Source organism: Pseudophryne corroboree, chromosome 3, assembly GCF_028390025.1.
Source record: "Pseudophryne corroboree isolate aPseCor3 chromosome 3, aPseCor3.hap2, whole genome shotgun sequence".
Lineage (NCBI taxonomy): Eukaryota > Metazoa > Chordata > Amphibia > Anura > Myobatrachidae > Pseudophryne > Pseudophryne corroboree.
The window spans coordinates 307,851,858-307,866,937 of record NC_086446.1 but is presented as its reverse complement, the minus strand read 5'-3'; the positions used below and the strand labels follow the sequence as shown (position 1 = coordinate 307,866,937).

The following is a 15,080-nucleotide window of genomic DNA, read 5'->3' as shown; positions in this document are numbered from 1 at the left end:
AAACTACTAACTACATTACAGAGTTAACAGCTGCTAAGTGCAAGTACTAATCCTAATTTTAATAAACGCATGACTTGTATGTTACATTGGGCTTATGGAGGAAATTGAAAATGTGCTGAGTGCTTAGGTGGTACAAAGTATCACTGAAGAATATAGGAAAGAGACTTTGTTGCTTATCAGTTCTTGGTGCAGCTGTACAGGTCATTATCTTAAACAGTGAATTTTAAGTAATATTGAAATATAAAAGTTTTTTATGTTTTTTTATTTTTTATTGTATTGATGCTGGCCGGAATCAACTATAGTGATATGTTATAAAATATTATATAATTAAATCTACTAACAGATTAAATAGCGCTTCCCCATTGTTTTTCTCATAATGAGACCTGTTTATGTATTGAACCATGCTGTCAACTTTTAGGTTGATCCTGAATCAATCATTAACCACAACACACTATTCCACTTATAATATTCCACTTCCACTTATAATTCCACTACATACTTCTGCCTAAGCTTCGAGAAGAACAAGGGCACCCTGGGTAAAATGGCTGCACGAAGCAGACCCTGGAATTTTGTGAGGGGGAAGGGACTGGTGAACAAAATGCAGCTGTTAGGAGGTACTGCGGAAGTAAAAGAGGATCCTAAAGTAGTAGTAGGCTGGACTTTGGCAATTTTACTCATCATCTGCATTTCGAACAATAATTTCAATACCATAAAAATAGGCTCATCTCCATTTTCTAAGGTAATTTCCAAAAACAGGAATGTAGGCATATGCCAAGCTTTCATATAGTCTCGTGCGGAAAAACGGAAAATTACTGCAGGGGCCACATTTGTACGTTTTGTAAATTACCTCCATAGGCTTTATGCAGTTCTCTTACCCTGTTGAAATCCAATGACCTTCTATGTTGGGCGGCAAAATTGCAGAAATACGTGCTCCATCCTGCAGGTGGCGCAGTTGGTATTGACATTGAGGCTCCCAATTCATTTTTCCAGAACCAAGGAACTTCTCAGAAGGGACTGGAACATCCCACAGCTTGTCCCCATAAACCAGGGCTACAAAAAATATATAAACCACATGCAGTGAAATGCATCTGTTACATCTGAAAGCTATTTGTACAATTTTAGGTTAATTACACTGAAAGGTGAACAAGTAGTTAAATGGATTAATAGCAGATATAGTCTATGGATAATTAACCATGTTTCTTTATTCTGACATGGCTCTTGTACAGGGATGATATTTAGTGATATATATGTAATTGGTTTTCTCCCTTCATGTACCACCTCTTGGTGTACACCATTCATTTTCTTTGCATGGAATTCACATGTTCATTATTTAACAGATTCTGTTGCATTGTTACAGATTATGGGATTCAGGGGCTAATTCAGTAAGGATCATTGATGCGATCTTTACTGCATGTCTCTGATGTTTGAGTCCTGCGCAGAACGGGTCCTGTGATCACGGCGCAGACATGCAAACGCCTCCAACTGATTGGCAGACAGAGGCATTCTCAGGGATGGATGTGGGCGGCCGGATTAGGGAATACGGGGGCGTCTCACCCTGTTCTCCGTGAGTGGCGAGGCCAAGGACTGCATCACTAGATGCAGTTACCTTGGCCTCGGAAGTCGCACTGTGACGGTAAGGCTGAGAAGTTGAAGCTAACAGCCTGCGTTCGCAGATGAACATTGCAAACTTCGCAAATGCAGGGAGGAGGTAGTGTGCACCTCCTCCTGCATTTGCATTGCTGAGGACTGCAGCTTTGCATTTGCAATCCTTAGTGAATTAGGGATCCTTACTACATTTCCCAAATTTTTGAGTCCCGCGATTGCAGCTCAGATATGCAAATTAATCTGTCTGATTGACAGGCAGAGGCGTCCGTGGGGAGGGGCGGCCGGCGTTGGGGAAAACGGGTGTCGCCCCTGTTTTCCAGGAGTGGCAAGGCCAAGGACTGCGTCGGAAGACGCAGTTACCTTGGCCTCGGAAGGCACATTGCGATGGCAAGGCTGAGAAAGCAAATGCAGGGATGAGGTGGTATACATCTCCTCCTGCATTTGCATTCCTAAGGACATTAATTGCAAAGCTGCTGCAAACAGATTTTGGGAGAATTCTCCACTTTTTTTTAAATTCGTAATCATTTATGTGGCAAAATCAATCTAGTTTTGCCATGCTAATGATTGCCACTTTTAAAAAAAACCCAGAAGAAATCTCACAAAATCTCTCACTTTCTGATTCTCTCACTAGGATTTTTGGCACCCGGGCAAGGCAGTAATTTGGTGCCCCCCATGCACACATACACACACTTTGGAACCATGTTAAAAACACAGTAATAAATAGTTGGCAAAGTGACAACCGGCACCGTCAGGGTGCATCCAGAACACATTCCCTAGAAAAAAATATAGGAAGAAAGACAAGAAAACTAACATGCACCTCAGATACAGTATTGTGGGGGACTCTGGCCAACTGCTGTAGAACTACAAAGCCCAGTATGCCAGTCAGGACCTAGTACCAACTTTCTGGGGAGAGGGACACACAATGTGGGTTATCCTGGCTGCAGAGAGGAGTCCTTAGGACTTGCTGGTGTTATATACCTGATATAAGCCATGCAATCACGGTATCACACACACTGGGGAGAGGACTCCAACTGGCCAACTGCTGTAGGACTACAAAGCCCTAGATGCAAGTTGGACCAGGACCACACTTTGGGAGGCAGCAGCTGTCCTGGCGTATAGAGACCTCACCTCAGTGCTCTGAGTAATTATCGGCTGCTGCTGCTTTCTCTCGCCCTGTTCTCCTCTGGTGGAGCTTCCGTGCAGGAAGGGAGAAACCCTGAGGAACAGGGCCTGGGGCAGACATAGTGTACACATGGACATGAGTGTGTGAACAGCCACCCCCGCCCCATTCATAAGTGTTATAGTTGCCAGGAGGGTTGGTTTCCCAGGATTCCACATTGGTGGTACTGGGGAGCAGGCACCTGCAGTGAGTATTCTGGTACCCGGCAGTAGGTAGCCGCTTAAGGCACTGTCCTCCTCTGGTGGAGCTGTGTGCAGGAAGGGGGAGGTGCTGGGGAACAGCCCTGGGGGTAGACATCGCTTACACAGGCACAAAAGTGTGTGAGCGGCCATGGACCAGCGCTTGGGAAATGAAAGGGGGCAGCTGGAGAGTGCTTGGTCACCACCCCTGCCCCATTCATTAGTGTTCTAGTTGCCGAGGAGGGAGAGTTTCATTGGTGGTGCTGGGGAGCGGGTGCCTGCAGTGTGAGGGTTCTCTGACCCGACAGAAGGTATCCCCTTAGGGCTAAGAGGAAGGAGGGGAGGTAGAGTACCCATCTCTGCACCATCTCAGATTCTGCACCTGGGGCACATGCCCCCTTAGGGCCACCCCAGTTGCAGCCATGCTCACACCCTATTACATTCCCCCTCCATCTTATTCTGTCTCAAGCCTGATTTCCGTCTCTCTATATTACTCTCTGAGTAAAGATATTCTGTAACTGTGAATCTACTATCCCTTTAAACCGGGACACTCATGAATTACACAGGTTCTGTGGCTGCTTAAAACCAGGTGAAAGTGTCCAGTTTAAAGGGATAGTATGGTAAACCTAACCATAAGGTGGAAAACATCCAGGAGATTTTGCTCTGACATCCCATCTTGCTCCTGAGAGAGGGACTGCAAGGTGAGCTGGGACCTGCCATGAGGAACATACAGAGGGGTGGGGACATGATGAGGTGAAGTGCATTACCACACCCTGCTATTCAGTACTTACAGAGTTTGGTGGGGCGTTGCAATCCCACCCACTTGCTGTTATTTCATGTTCATGTTAGTCATTCTTGTCATATGATTTTCACCAACCTATATTTCCCAGTAATAAACAATAGAAGAGGGTGTGTTTGCTGGAGCTGCCTAAGCATGTACCATGAAAAATGAATGATGGGGGGTGATTTCACTCTCACTCCATAAGCAGAGCCATAACTAAACTTTTTGGTCCGCCCCCCCCCCCCCCCCATTTTTCCAATAGGAACGTATGGGGTATGCTTTGCAGGGAATGGGCATGACATATGCACACACATTTATAGTACAATGCAAGAAAATGGATTTGGACACATCCTCTCTATACCACATTCATGCACTCAGTCAGAGAGCTTGCTGCCATTCAGCCACAATACTCGTCATTAAATAACACATTTCAATATACTGCCGCACCAAGGACTCAAACCCACAACCTGCTGTATCCCAGCCAAACACTCCACCCACCGTACCACTTGATCCTGCGTAAAATTGAGATTTTTAAAAGCTACCTATACCCTGTAAAAAAATAACCAGCACCACAATCGAGCAGATCCATGAAGTGTGCAACTACACATCTAATCACTTGCAGCCACACACTACATAGATCTGCCCAGCTGTAACGCTGATCACCCCTTCATAAAGTACAAGGCAAGCTTCAAATAGTTAAAACTCTCCAGCTTGGAATTCTCTAGCTTTCTATGCAATGACAGATAGCTCAATGAATAGAGTGTCTGACTGCAATGTCAAAGGCAACGGTTAGAATCCTGGGTACATCAGCATCCCAAAATGTAATAAAGTGCGACTGAACAACAAAGAGCCATCAAGTCAAGTCCATAAATGCTGTATAGGTATTAGCGACAGAAGAGGTCAGGGTAAGAGACAGGGCTGTCAGGAGATGCTGGGCTTCAAAAAGGGGGGAAGCTGCAAGTAAAAGTAATTAGATAATTCATAATTGACAAGTGCTGCCAACAGCGCCCCCTACCCTGCAGTGTGCAGAGCACACTCCGCACACACCTAGTTACGGCCCTGTCCATAGGGTAGCACCAGCCCTAAGTACTGTGTGCCATTGCTACTCAATAGACTCTCTGCATGCATGGATTTATTGGCTTTATTTAAGGCACACAAACTGGAAATAAAGTAACTGGAATAACACAGTTGTCTTAATAATATTCTTTAAGCAGATGTGAGGTTTTACCAGACATGTAGGACTGAATGCAAATATGCACACTGCCATTAGTCTTTTGCTGAGTGAGTGGAGTAATACCTGTTTCTTTTTCATCCACTAGGGGTCACTGGAGTACTCTTGGGATATGGATGGCTTCCATAGGAACAAGGCACTGAATAGTTACATTTAGAACTCTCCTCCCCTCCATATCCCAGAGTACCTCAGTGTTTTTTCTGTGCTCATAGTAGCAACAAGGCTTGTGTGGAGTTATCCACACTACTTTTTGAATATTTTTATTTTTACAACATTTTTCACATCCCTTCCCCCCTTCCAATAGGCGTGGGTCCGGGATAGTGGAAGCTGCTTACAAGCAGCTACTGGCATGTCGGGCCTCTCTAAAAAGAGCTCCCTCACAGCCACGTGCAGGACTACCTGCAGGAGAAGCTGGACGGAGCTTGCAGAAGAAGCCCCGTCATAGCCCTCACTACAAGGCGTCCAGGTATGTTGGGGATGGGGCGGTCAGCTCACGCTGCCGCCCCGCTGTGTGGGGACACTGTTGTTTGTAGCTGCCCGTTGCCGCTTCCAGGAACACCGCCGCTATGTGATGGCCCGCCGCCGCTACCTGGTCACCGCCGCTGTGCTGCCTCCCGCCGCTCACAGAGCCGCGCCGGCCGCATTCACCATGCATAGCCGCCGCTCCACGGCTCTATGCAGTGCGCTCCCCGGCTCCCGCTACCGCTCCCCGGCTCCCTCTACCTCAGCTCCCCGGCTTCCTCTACCTCAGCTCCCCGCAGGTAATCCCCGGCTCCGTGTAATAGATAGCGGTACACGGAGTACGGGGGGGGGGGGGGGGAGCACACACACAAGGGGGGAGAGTGTGCCCATAGCAGCAGCAGAACGCTGCATGGGTTATTAGATAGAGAGGCTATTAAGCCTTTTTTAACAGGATATTCACTGATTATATCTGTTTGGGAAGTTATAATCTGCACTTTGTTTTATACTGTAAGCATGGGGGGGCCATTTTAACCATGCTTCCTGTTTCTTCCTGTTGTGATTCCAGACATTCCTGTACTACATCTCTACTCCACAGAAGGCGCAGGGGTGTTAGTGGGAATTTGGGATCAGATTTCATATAGACTGGCGTGCACTGCACTTGGCCAGATTATATATATATATATATATATATATATATATATATTAGAGATGAGCGGGTTCGGTTTCTCTGAATCCGAACCCGCCCGAACTTCATGTTTTTTTTCACGGGTCCGAGCGACTCGGATCTTCCCGCCTTGCTCGGTTAACCCGAGCGCGCCCGAACGTCATCATGACGCTGTCGGATTCTCGCGAGGCTCGGATTCTATCGCGAGACTCGGATTCTATATAAGGAGCCGCGCGTCGCCGCCATTTTCACACGTGCATTGAGATTGATAGGGAGAGGACGTGGCTGGCGTCCTCTCCATTTAGATTAGGGTTGAGAGAGAGAGAGAGAGATTGACCTGAGGCTGTGATACTGTAGAAGAGAGTGCAGAGTTTAGTGACTGACGACCACAGTGACCACCAGACAGTGCAGTTGTTTGTTTTATTTAATATATCCGTTCTCTGCCTGAAAAAAACGATACACACAGTGACTCAGTCACATACCATATCTGTGTGCACTGCTCAGCCCAGTGTGCTGCATCAATGTATATATATATCTGACTGTGCTCAGCTCACACAGCTTATAATTGTGGGGGAGACTGGGGAGCACTGCAGTGCCAGTTATAGGTTATAGCAGGAGCCAGGAGTACATAATATTATATTAAAATTAAACAGTGCACACTTTTGCTGCAGGAGTGCCACTGCCAGTGTGACTAGTGACCAGTGACCTGACCACCAGTATATATAATATTAGTAGTATACTATCTCTTTATCAACCAGTCTATATTAGCAGCAGACACAGTACAGTGCGGTAGTTCACGGCTGTGGCTACCTCTGTGTCGGCACTCGGCAGCCCGTCCATAATTGTATATACCACCTAACCGTGGTTTTTTTTTCTTTCTTTATAGTCATACTAGTTACGAGTATACTATCTCTTTATCAACCAGTCTATATTAGCAGCAGACACAGTACAGTGCGGTAGTTCACGGCTGTGGCTACCTCTGTGTCGGCACTCGGCAGCCCGTCCATAATTGTATATACCACCTAACCGTGGTTTTTTTTTCTTTCTTTATACATACATACTAGTTACGAGTATACTATCTCTTTATCAACCAGTCTATATTAGCAGCAGACACAGTACAGTGCGGTAGTTCACGGCTGTGGCTACCTCTGTGTCGGCACTCGGCAGCCCGTCCATAAATGTATATACCACCTAACCGTGGTTTTTTTTTCTTTCTTTATACATACATACTAGTTACGAGTATACTATCTCTTTATCAACCAGTCTATATATTAGCAGCAGACACAGTACAGTGCGGTAGTTCACGGCTGTGGCTACCTCTGTGTCGGCACTCGGCAGCCCGTCCATAATTGTATATACCACCTAACCGTGGTTTTTTTTTTCTTTCTTTATACATACATACTAGTTACGAGTATACTATCTCTTTATCAACCAGTCTATATATTAGCAGCAGACACAGTACAGTGCGGTAGTTCACGGCTGTGGCTACCTCTGTGTCGGCACTCGGCAGCCCGTCCATAATTGTATATACCACCTAACCGTGGTTTTTTTTTCTTTCTTTATACATACATACTAGTTACGAGTATACTATCTCTTTATCAACCAGTCTATATATTAGCAGCAGACACAGTACAGTGCGGTAGTTCACGGCTGTGGCTACCTCTGTGTCGGCACTCGGCAGCCCGTCCATAATTGTATATACCACCTAACCGTGGTTTTTTTTTCTTTCTTTATACATACATACTAGTTACGAGTATACTATCTCTTTATCAACCAGTCTATATATTAGCAGCAGACACAGTACAGTGCGGTAGTTCACGGCTGTGGCTACCTCTGTGTCGGCACTCGGCAGCCCGTCCATAATTGTATATACCACCTAACCGTGGTTTTTTTTTCTTTCTTTATACATACATACTAGTTACGAGTATACTATCTCTTTATCAACCAGTCTATATTAGCAGCAGACACAGTACAGTGCGGTAGTTCACGGCTGTGGCTACCTCTGTGTCGGCACTCGGCAGCCCGTCCATAATTGTATATACCACCTAACCGTGGTTTTTTTTTCTTTCTTTATACATACATACTAGTTACGAGTATACTATCTCTTTATCAACCAGTCTATATTAGCAGCAGACACAGTACAGTGCGGTAGTTCACGGCTGTGGCTACCTCTGTGTCGGCACTCGGCAGCCCGTCCATAATTGTATATACCACCTAACCGTGGTTTTTTTTTCTTTCTTTATACATACATACTAGTTACGAGTATACTATCTCTTTATCAACCAGTCTATATATTAGCAGCAGACACAGTACAGTGCGGTAGTTCACGGCTGTGGCTACCTCTGTGTCGGCACTCGGCAGCCCGTCCATAATTGTATATACCACCTAACCGTGGTTTTTTTTTCTTTCTTTATACATACATACTAGTTACGAGTATACTATCTCTTTATCAACCAGTCTATATATTAGCAGCAGACACAGTACAGTGCGGTAGTTCACGGCTGTGGCTACCTCTGTGTCGGCACTCGGCAGCCCGTCCATAATTGTATATACCACCTAACCGTGGTTTTTTTTATTTTCTTTATACATACATACTAGTTACGAGTATACTATCTCTTTATCAACCAGTCTATATATTAGCAGCAGACACAGTACAGTGCGGTAGTTCACGGCTGTGGCTACCTCTGTGTCGGCACTCGGCAGCCCGTCCATAATTGTATATACCACCTAACCGTGGTTTTTTTTTCTTTCTTTATACATACATACTAGTTACGAGTATACTATCTCTTTATCAACCAGTCTATATATTAGCAGCAGACACAGTACAGTGCGGTAGTTCACGGCTGTGGCTACCTCTGTGTCTGCACTCGGCAGGCAGTCCATAATTGTATACTAGTATCCATCTCCATTGTTTACCTGAGGTGCCTTTTAGTTGTGCCTATTAAAATATGGAGAACAAAAATGTTGAGGTTCCAAAATTAGGGAAAGATCAAGATCCACTTCCACCTCGTGCTGAAGCTGCTGCCACTAGTCATGGCCGAGACGATGAAATGCCAGCAACGTCGTCTGCCAAGGCCGATGCCCAATGTCATAGTACAGAGCATGTCAAATCCAAAACACCAAATATCAGAAAAAAAAGGACTCCAAAACCTAAAATAAAATTGTCGGAGGAGAAGCGTAAACTTGCCAATATGCCATTTACCACACGGAGTGGCAAGGAACGGCTGAGGCCCTGGCCTATGTTCATGGCTAGTGGTTCAGCTTCACATGAGGATGGAAGCACTCAGCCTCTCGCTAGAAAAATGAAAAGACTCAAGCTGGCAAAAGCAGCACAGCAAAGAACTGTGCATTCTTCGAAATCCCAAATCCACAAGGAGAGTCCAATTGTGTCGGTTGCGATGCCTGACCTTCCCAACACTGGACGTGAAGAGCATGCGCCTTCCACCATTTGCACGCCCCCTGCAAGTGCTGGAAGGAGCACCCGCAGTCCAGTTCCTGATAGTCAGATTGAAGATGTCAGTGTTGAAGTACACCAGGATGAGGAGGATATGGGTGTTGCTGGCGCTGGGGAGGAAATTGACCAGGAGGATTCTGATGGTGAGGTGGTTTGTTTAAGTCAGGCACCCGGGGAGACACCTGTTGTCCGTGGGAGGAATATGGCCATTGACATGCCAGGTGAAAATACCAAAAAAATCAGCTCTTCGGTGTGGAGGTATTTCACCAGAAATGCGGACAACAGGTGTCAAGCCGTGTGTTCCCTTTGTCAAGCTGTAATAAGTAGGGGTAAGGACGTTAACCACCTCGGAACATCCTCCCTTATACGTCACCTGCAGCGCATTCATAATAAGTCAGTGACAAGTTCAAAAACTTTGGGTGACAGCGGAAGCAGTCCACTGACCAGTAAATCCCTTCCTCTTGTAACCAAGCTCACGCAAACCACCCCACCAACTCCCTCAGTGTCAATTTCCTCCTTCCCCAGGAATGCCAATAGTCCTGCAGGCCATGTCACTGGCAATTCTGACGAGTCCTCTCCTGCCTGGGATTCCTCCGATGCATCCTTGCGTGTAACGCCTACTGCTGCTGGCGCTGCTGTTGTTGCCGCTGGGAGTCGATGGTCATCCCAGAGGGGAAGTCGTAAGCCCACTTGTACTACTTCCAGTAAGCAATTGACTGTTCAACAGTCCTTTGCGAGGAAGATGAAATATCACAGCAGTCATCCTACTGCAAAGCGGATAACTGAGGCCTTGGCATCCTGGGTGGTGAGAAACGTGGTTCCGGTATCCATCATTACTGCAGAGCCAACTAGAGACTTGTTGGAGGTACTGTGTCCCCGGTACCAAATACCATCTAGGTTCCATTTCTCTAGGCAGGCGATACCGAAAATGTACACAGACCTCAGAAAAAGAGTCACCAGTGTCCTAAAAAATGCAGCTGTACCCAATGTCCACTTAACCACGGACATGTGGACAAGTGGAGCAGGGCAGGGTCAGGACTATATGACTGTGACAGCCCACTGGGTAGATGTATGGACTCCCGCCGCAAGAACAGCAGCGGCGGCACCAGTAGCAGCATCTCGCAAACGCCAACTCTTTCCTAGGCAGGCTACGCTTTGTATCACCGGTTTCCAGAATACGCACACAGCTGAAAACCTCTTACGGCAACTGAGGAAGATCATCGCGGAATGGCTTACCCCAATTGGACTCTCCTGTGGATTTGTGGCATCGGACAACGCCAGCAATATTGTGTGTGCATTAAATATGGGCAAATTCCAGCACGTCCCATGTTTTGCACATACCTTGAATTTGGTGGTGCAGAATTTTTTAAAAAACGACAGGGGCGTGCAAGAGATGCTGTCGGTGGCCAGAAGAATTGCGGGACACTTTCGGCGTACAGGCACCACGTACAGAAGACTGGAGCACCACCAAAAACTACTGAACCTGCCCTGCCATCATCTGAAGCAAGAAGTGGTAACGAGGTGGAATTCAACCCTCTATATGCTTCAGAGGTTGGAGGAGCAGCAAAAGGCCATTCAAGCCTATACAATTGAGCACGATATAGTAGGTGGAATGCACCTGTCTCAAGCGCAGTGGAGAATGATTTCAACGTTGTGCAAGGTTCTGATGCCCTTTGAACTTGCCACACGTGAAGTCAGTTCAGACACTGCCAGCCTGAGTCAGGTCATTCCCCTCATCAGGCTTTTGCAGAAGAAGCTGGAGACATTGAAGGAGGAGCTAACACGGAGCGATTCCGCTAGGCATGTGGGACTTGTGGATGGAGCCCTTAATTCGCTTAACAAGGATTCACGGGTGGTCAATCTGTTGAAATCAAAGCACTACATTTTGGCCACCGTGCTCGATCCTAGATTTAAAGCCTACCTTGGATCTCTCCGGCAGACACAAGTCTGCTGGGGTTGAAAGACCTGCTGGTGACAAAATTGTCAAGTCAAGCGGAACGCGACCTGTCAACATCTCCTCCTTCACATTCTCCCGCAACTGGGGGTGCGAGGAAAAGGCTCAGAATTCCGAGCCCACCCGCTGGCGGTGATGCAGGGCAGTCTGGAGCGACTGCTGATGCTGACATCTGGTCCGGACTGAAGGACCTGACAACGATTACGGACATGTCGTCTACTGTCACTGCATATGATTCTCTCAACATTGATAGAATGGTGGAGGATTATATGAGTGACCGCATCCAAGTAGGCACGTCACACAGTCCGTACTTATACTGGCAGGAAAAAGAGGCAATTTGGAGGCCCTTGCACAAACTGGCTTTATTCTACCTACGTTGCCCTCCCACAAGTGTGTACTCCGAAAGAGTGTTTAGTGCCGCCGCTCACCTTGTCAGCAATCGGCGTACGAGGTTACATCCAGAAAATGTGGAGAAGATGATGTTCATTAAAATGAATTATAATCAATTCCTCCGCGGAGACATTGACCAGCAGCAATTGCCTCCACAAAGTACATAGGGAGCTGAGATGGTGGATTCCAGTGGGGACGAATTGATAATCTGTGAGGAGGGGGATGTACACGGTGATATATCGGAGGGTGAAGATGAGGTGGACATCTTGCCTCTGTAGAGCCAGTTTGTGCAAGGAGAGATTAATTGCTTCTTTTTTGGGGGGGGGTCCAAACCAACCCGTCATATCAGTCACAGTCGTGTGGCAGACCCTGTCACTGAAATGATGGGTTGGTTAAAGTGTGCATGTCCTGTTTATACAACATAAGGGTGGGTGGGAGGGCCCAAGGACAATTCCATCTTGCACCTCTTTTTTCTTTTCTTTTTCTTTGCATCATGTGCTGATTGGGGAGGGTTTTTTGGAAGGGACATCCTGCGTGACACTGCAGTGCCACTCCTAAATGGGCCCGGTGTTTGTGTCGGCCACTAGGGTCGCTAATCTTACTCACACAGTCAGCTACCTCATTGCGCCTCTTTTTTTCTTTGCGTCATGTGCTGTTTGGGGAGGGTTTTTTGGAAGGGACATCCTGCGTGACACTGCAGTGCCACTCCTAGATGGGCCCGGTGTTTGTGTCGGCCACTAGGGTCGCTAATCTTACTCACACAGCTACCTCATTGCGCCTCTTTTTTTCTTTGCGTCATGTGCTGTTTGGGGAGGGTTTTTTGGAAGGGCCATCCTGCGTGACACTGCAGTGCCACTCCTAGATGGGCCCGGTGTTTGTGTCGGCCACTAGGGTCGCTTATCTTACTCACACAGCGACCTCGGTGCAAATTTTAGGACTAAAAATAATATTGTGAGGTGTGAGGTATTCAGAATAGACTGAAAATGAGTGTAAATTATGGTTTTTGAGGTTAATAATACTTTGGGATCAAAATGACCCCCAAATTCTATGATTTAAGCTGTTTTTTAGTGTTTTTTGAAAAAAACACCCGAATCCAAAACACACCCGAATCCGACAAAAAAAATTCGGTGAGGTTTTGCCAAAATGCGTTCGAACCCAAAACACGGCCGCGGAACCGAACCCAAAACCAAAACACAAAACCCGAAAAATTTCAGGCGCTCATCTCTAATATATATAGAGAGACACCTTAGTACAATTTTACTGAGTCGTGCAAGTTGTCTGTCTTTGTATTTTGTGTTGTCTGTCTGCATAATGAGTAAGGCACCAGCATAACAAAAAAGCAGTTTCACTGCCATGTCTGTAAGAATGTATTACCGGATGGATCTACCACATGTACAGTATGTTTTGTGGATTCAGCTATGAATACAAGTTTGACTCCGGTTACAAAGCCGGTTTCATCCCCGGACCCTCCATGGGCTATGCTAACACAGGTTATGGCTGGATTGCAATCAGAATTGGCCGCCGCTCGATAAGAGCGGGAAGTGGCAAGATCTGAGTCTAGGGTGAGACCGCTAGAACTACCGGAGGGGTCTCAGCCTTGCCAAAAGTCCAAGTCCAATTTGGGTAAAAGGGAGAAATTTCATTTGTCTTATGATTTACCAGTTTCTGCTATGTTGCATTCTGACGATTCTATGCCATACCTCTTTGCGCAAGATGACGGTGAGGAGGGCGAAGTAGACCAGCAGTCAGATAGTGACGATTTTGACAGCCCAGGCATTGATAATCTCATCAGAGCGGTACGTCAGTCTCTGAAGTTTACAGAAACTGAGGAGCCTCTGACAAATGATGAGGTCGTCTTTACTAAACGACAGAGAACTCCAATGTGTTTTCCTGTTTCGGAATCTCTTAATAAGATGTTACTAGAAACACGAAAGAATCCGGATAAACGGTTTTCTATACCTCGCAGATTTAAGTCTAGTTACCCATTTCCAGAGTCTGTGACAGCTACATCGGAGAATCCGCCATTGGTGGATTCATCTGTGTCTAAACTTACAAAGAAATTAACCATACCAGTACCAACTGCAACTACGCTTAAAGACCCTTCGGACCGTAAAATAGAAGCTATGCTAAAGTCCATGTATACAGCAGCAGGAGTGTTGCTTAGACCTGGGTTGGTTGGCATTTGGGTAACTAAGGCGTTAATGGTATGGATAACAAAACTCATGTCTGCCTTAAGTGACGATCACCTTATACTTCTCGCTGATCAAATCTGGGAAGCTGCTGATTATTTATGTACAGCTTCTACTGACGTCTGTCAGCTCACTTCTCGCCTTTCATCCTCGCTAGTTACAGCACGACGAGCACTCTGGCTGCGGTCTTGGCAAGCGGAGGCGGAGGTCAAAAAAGTTATAGAGGCGTTACCTTACGGTGGCGAGAAGTTGTTTTGTCCTGAATTGGACAAATGGATTTCTGAGGCCACGGGAGGAAAGTCTGTTTTCTTACCATTGCCTCCAACAGTACCTAGACGGAGATACTCTGGACCTGCGTTCAAATCCTTTAGACCTCAGTCCTTTCGCGGGCGTGGCAGAGGAACAGCCATGCCTGGTAGACGAGGTCGAGGACGTGGTTTCCAACAAACCAACACCAGTCGTCAGGACGCTAAGGTCACTGACAAGCCAGTGGCATGACGGGCTCCCAGCCCATCTCGGATCTCCAATTGTGGGAGCACACCTTCAGACGTTCCAGTTGGCGTGGCTCCAGACGTCCACAGATGGGTGGATCCGCAATTTAGTGTTAAAAGGTTACAAAATAGAGTTTGAATGTCTCCCGCCACTGCGGTTTTTCAAGACAGGACTGCCTGTGTCGGACGACAAGTGGGCGGTTCTGCAAATTGCCATTCAGTCTCTGCTGGATGCAGCAGTTTTGATTCCGGTCCCTGTACACCAACAAGGTCAGGGTTATTATTCCAGTCTGTTTGTGGTACCAAAGCCGGATGGCTCGGTCAGGCCAATATTGAACTTAAAGGGTCTCAATCAGTACGTCACTTACTACAGATTCAAGATGGAATCTCTGCAGTCAGTAATTGCAGGTTTAGAGCCACAGGAATTCATGATTGCACTGGATCTCAAGGATGCGTATTTACACATTCCGATTTGGCCACCTCATCAGAGGTTCTTGCGG

The 15,080-nt window shown here is 46.6% G+C and overlaps 1 protein-coding gene across 2 annotated transcripts in view; it reads right to left on the bottom strand.

Annotated features, from left to right (window-relative positions):
- Positions 1 to 15,080, bottom strand: part of APCDD1L (APC down-regulated 1 like) — a 104,092-nt gene that overhangs the window by 14,853 nt on the left and 74,159 nt on the right. The window contains exon 2 of one of the 2 annotated variants that reach the window (XM_063959395.1): positions 876 to 1,050. In XM_063959395.1, coding sequence (XP_063815465.1) covers positions 876 to 1,050 — 175 coding nt within the window. Of the gene's footprint in view, positions 1 to 847; positions 1,051 to 15,080 lie in introns of those variants that run through there. The other variant, XM_063959396.1, reaches the window with a different exon arrangement.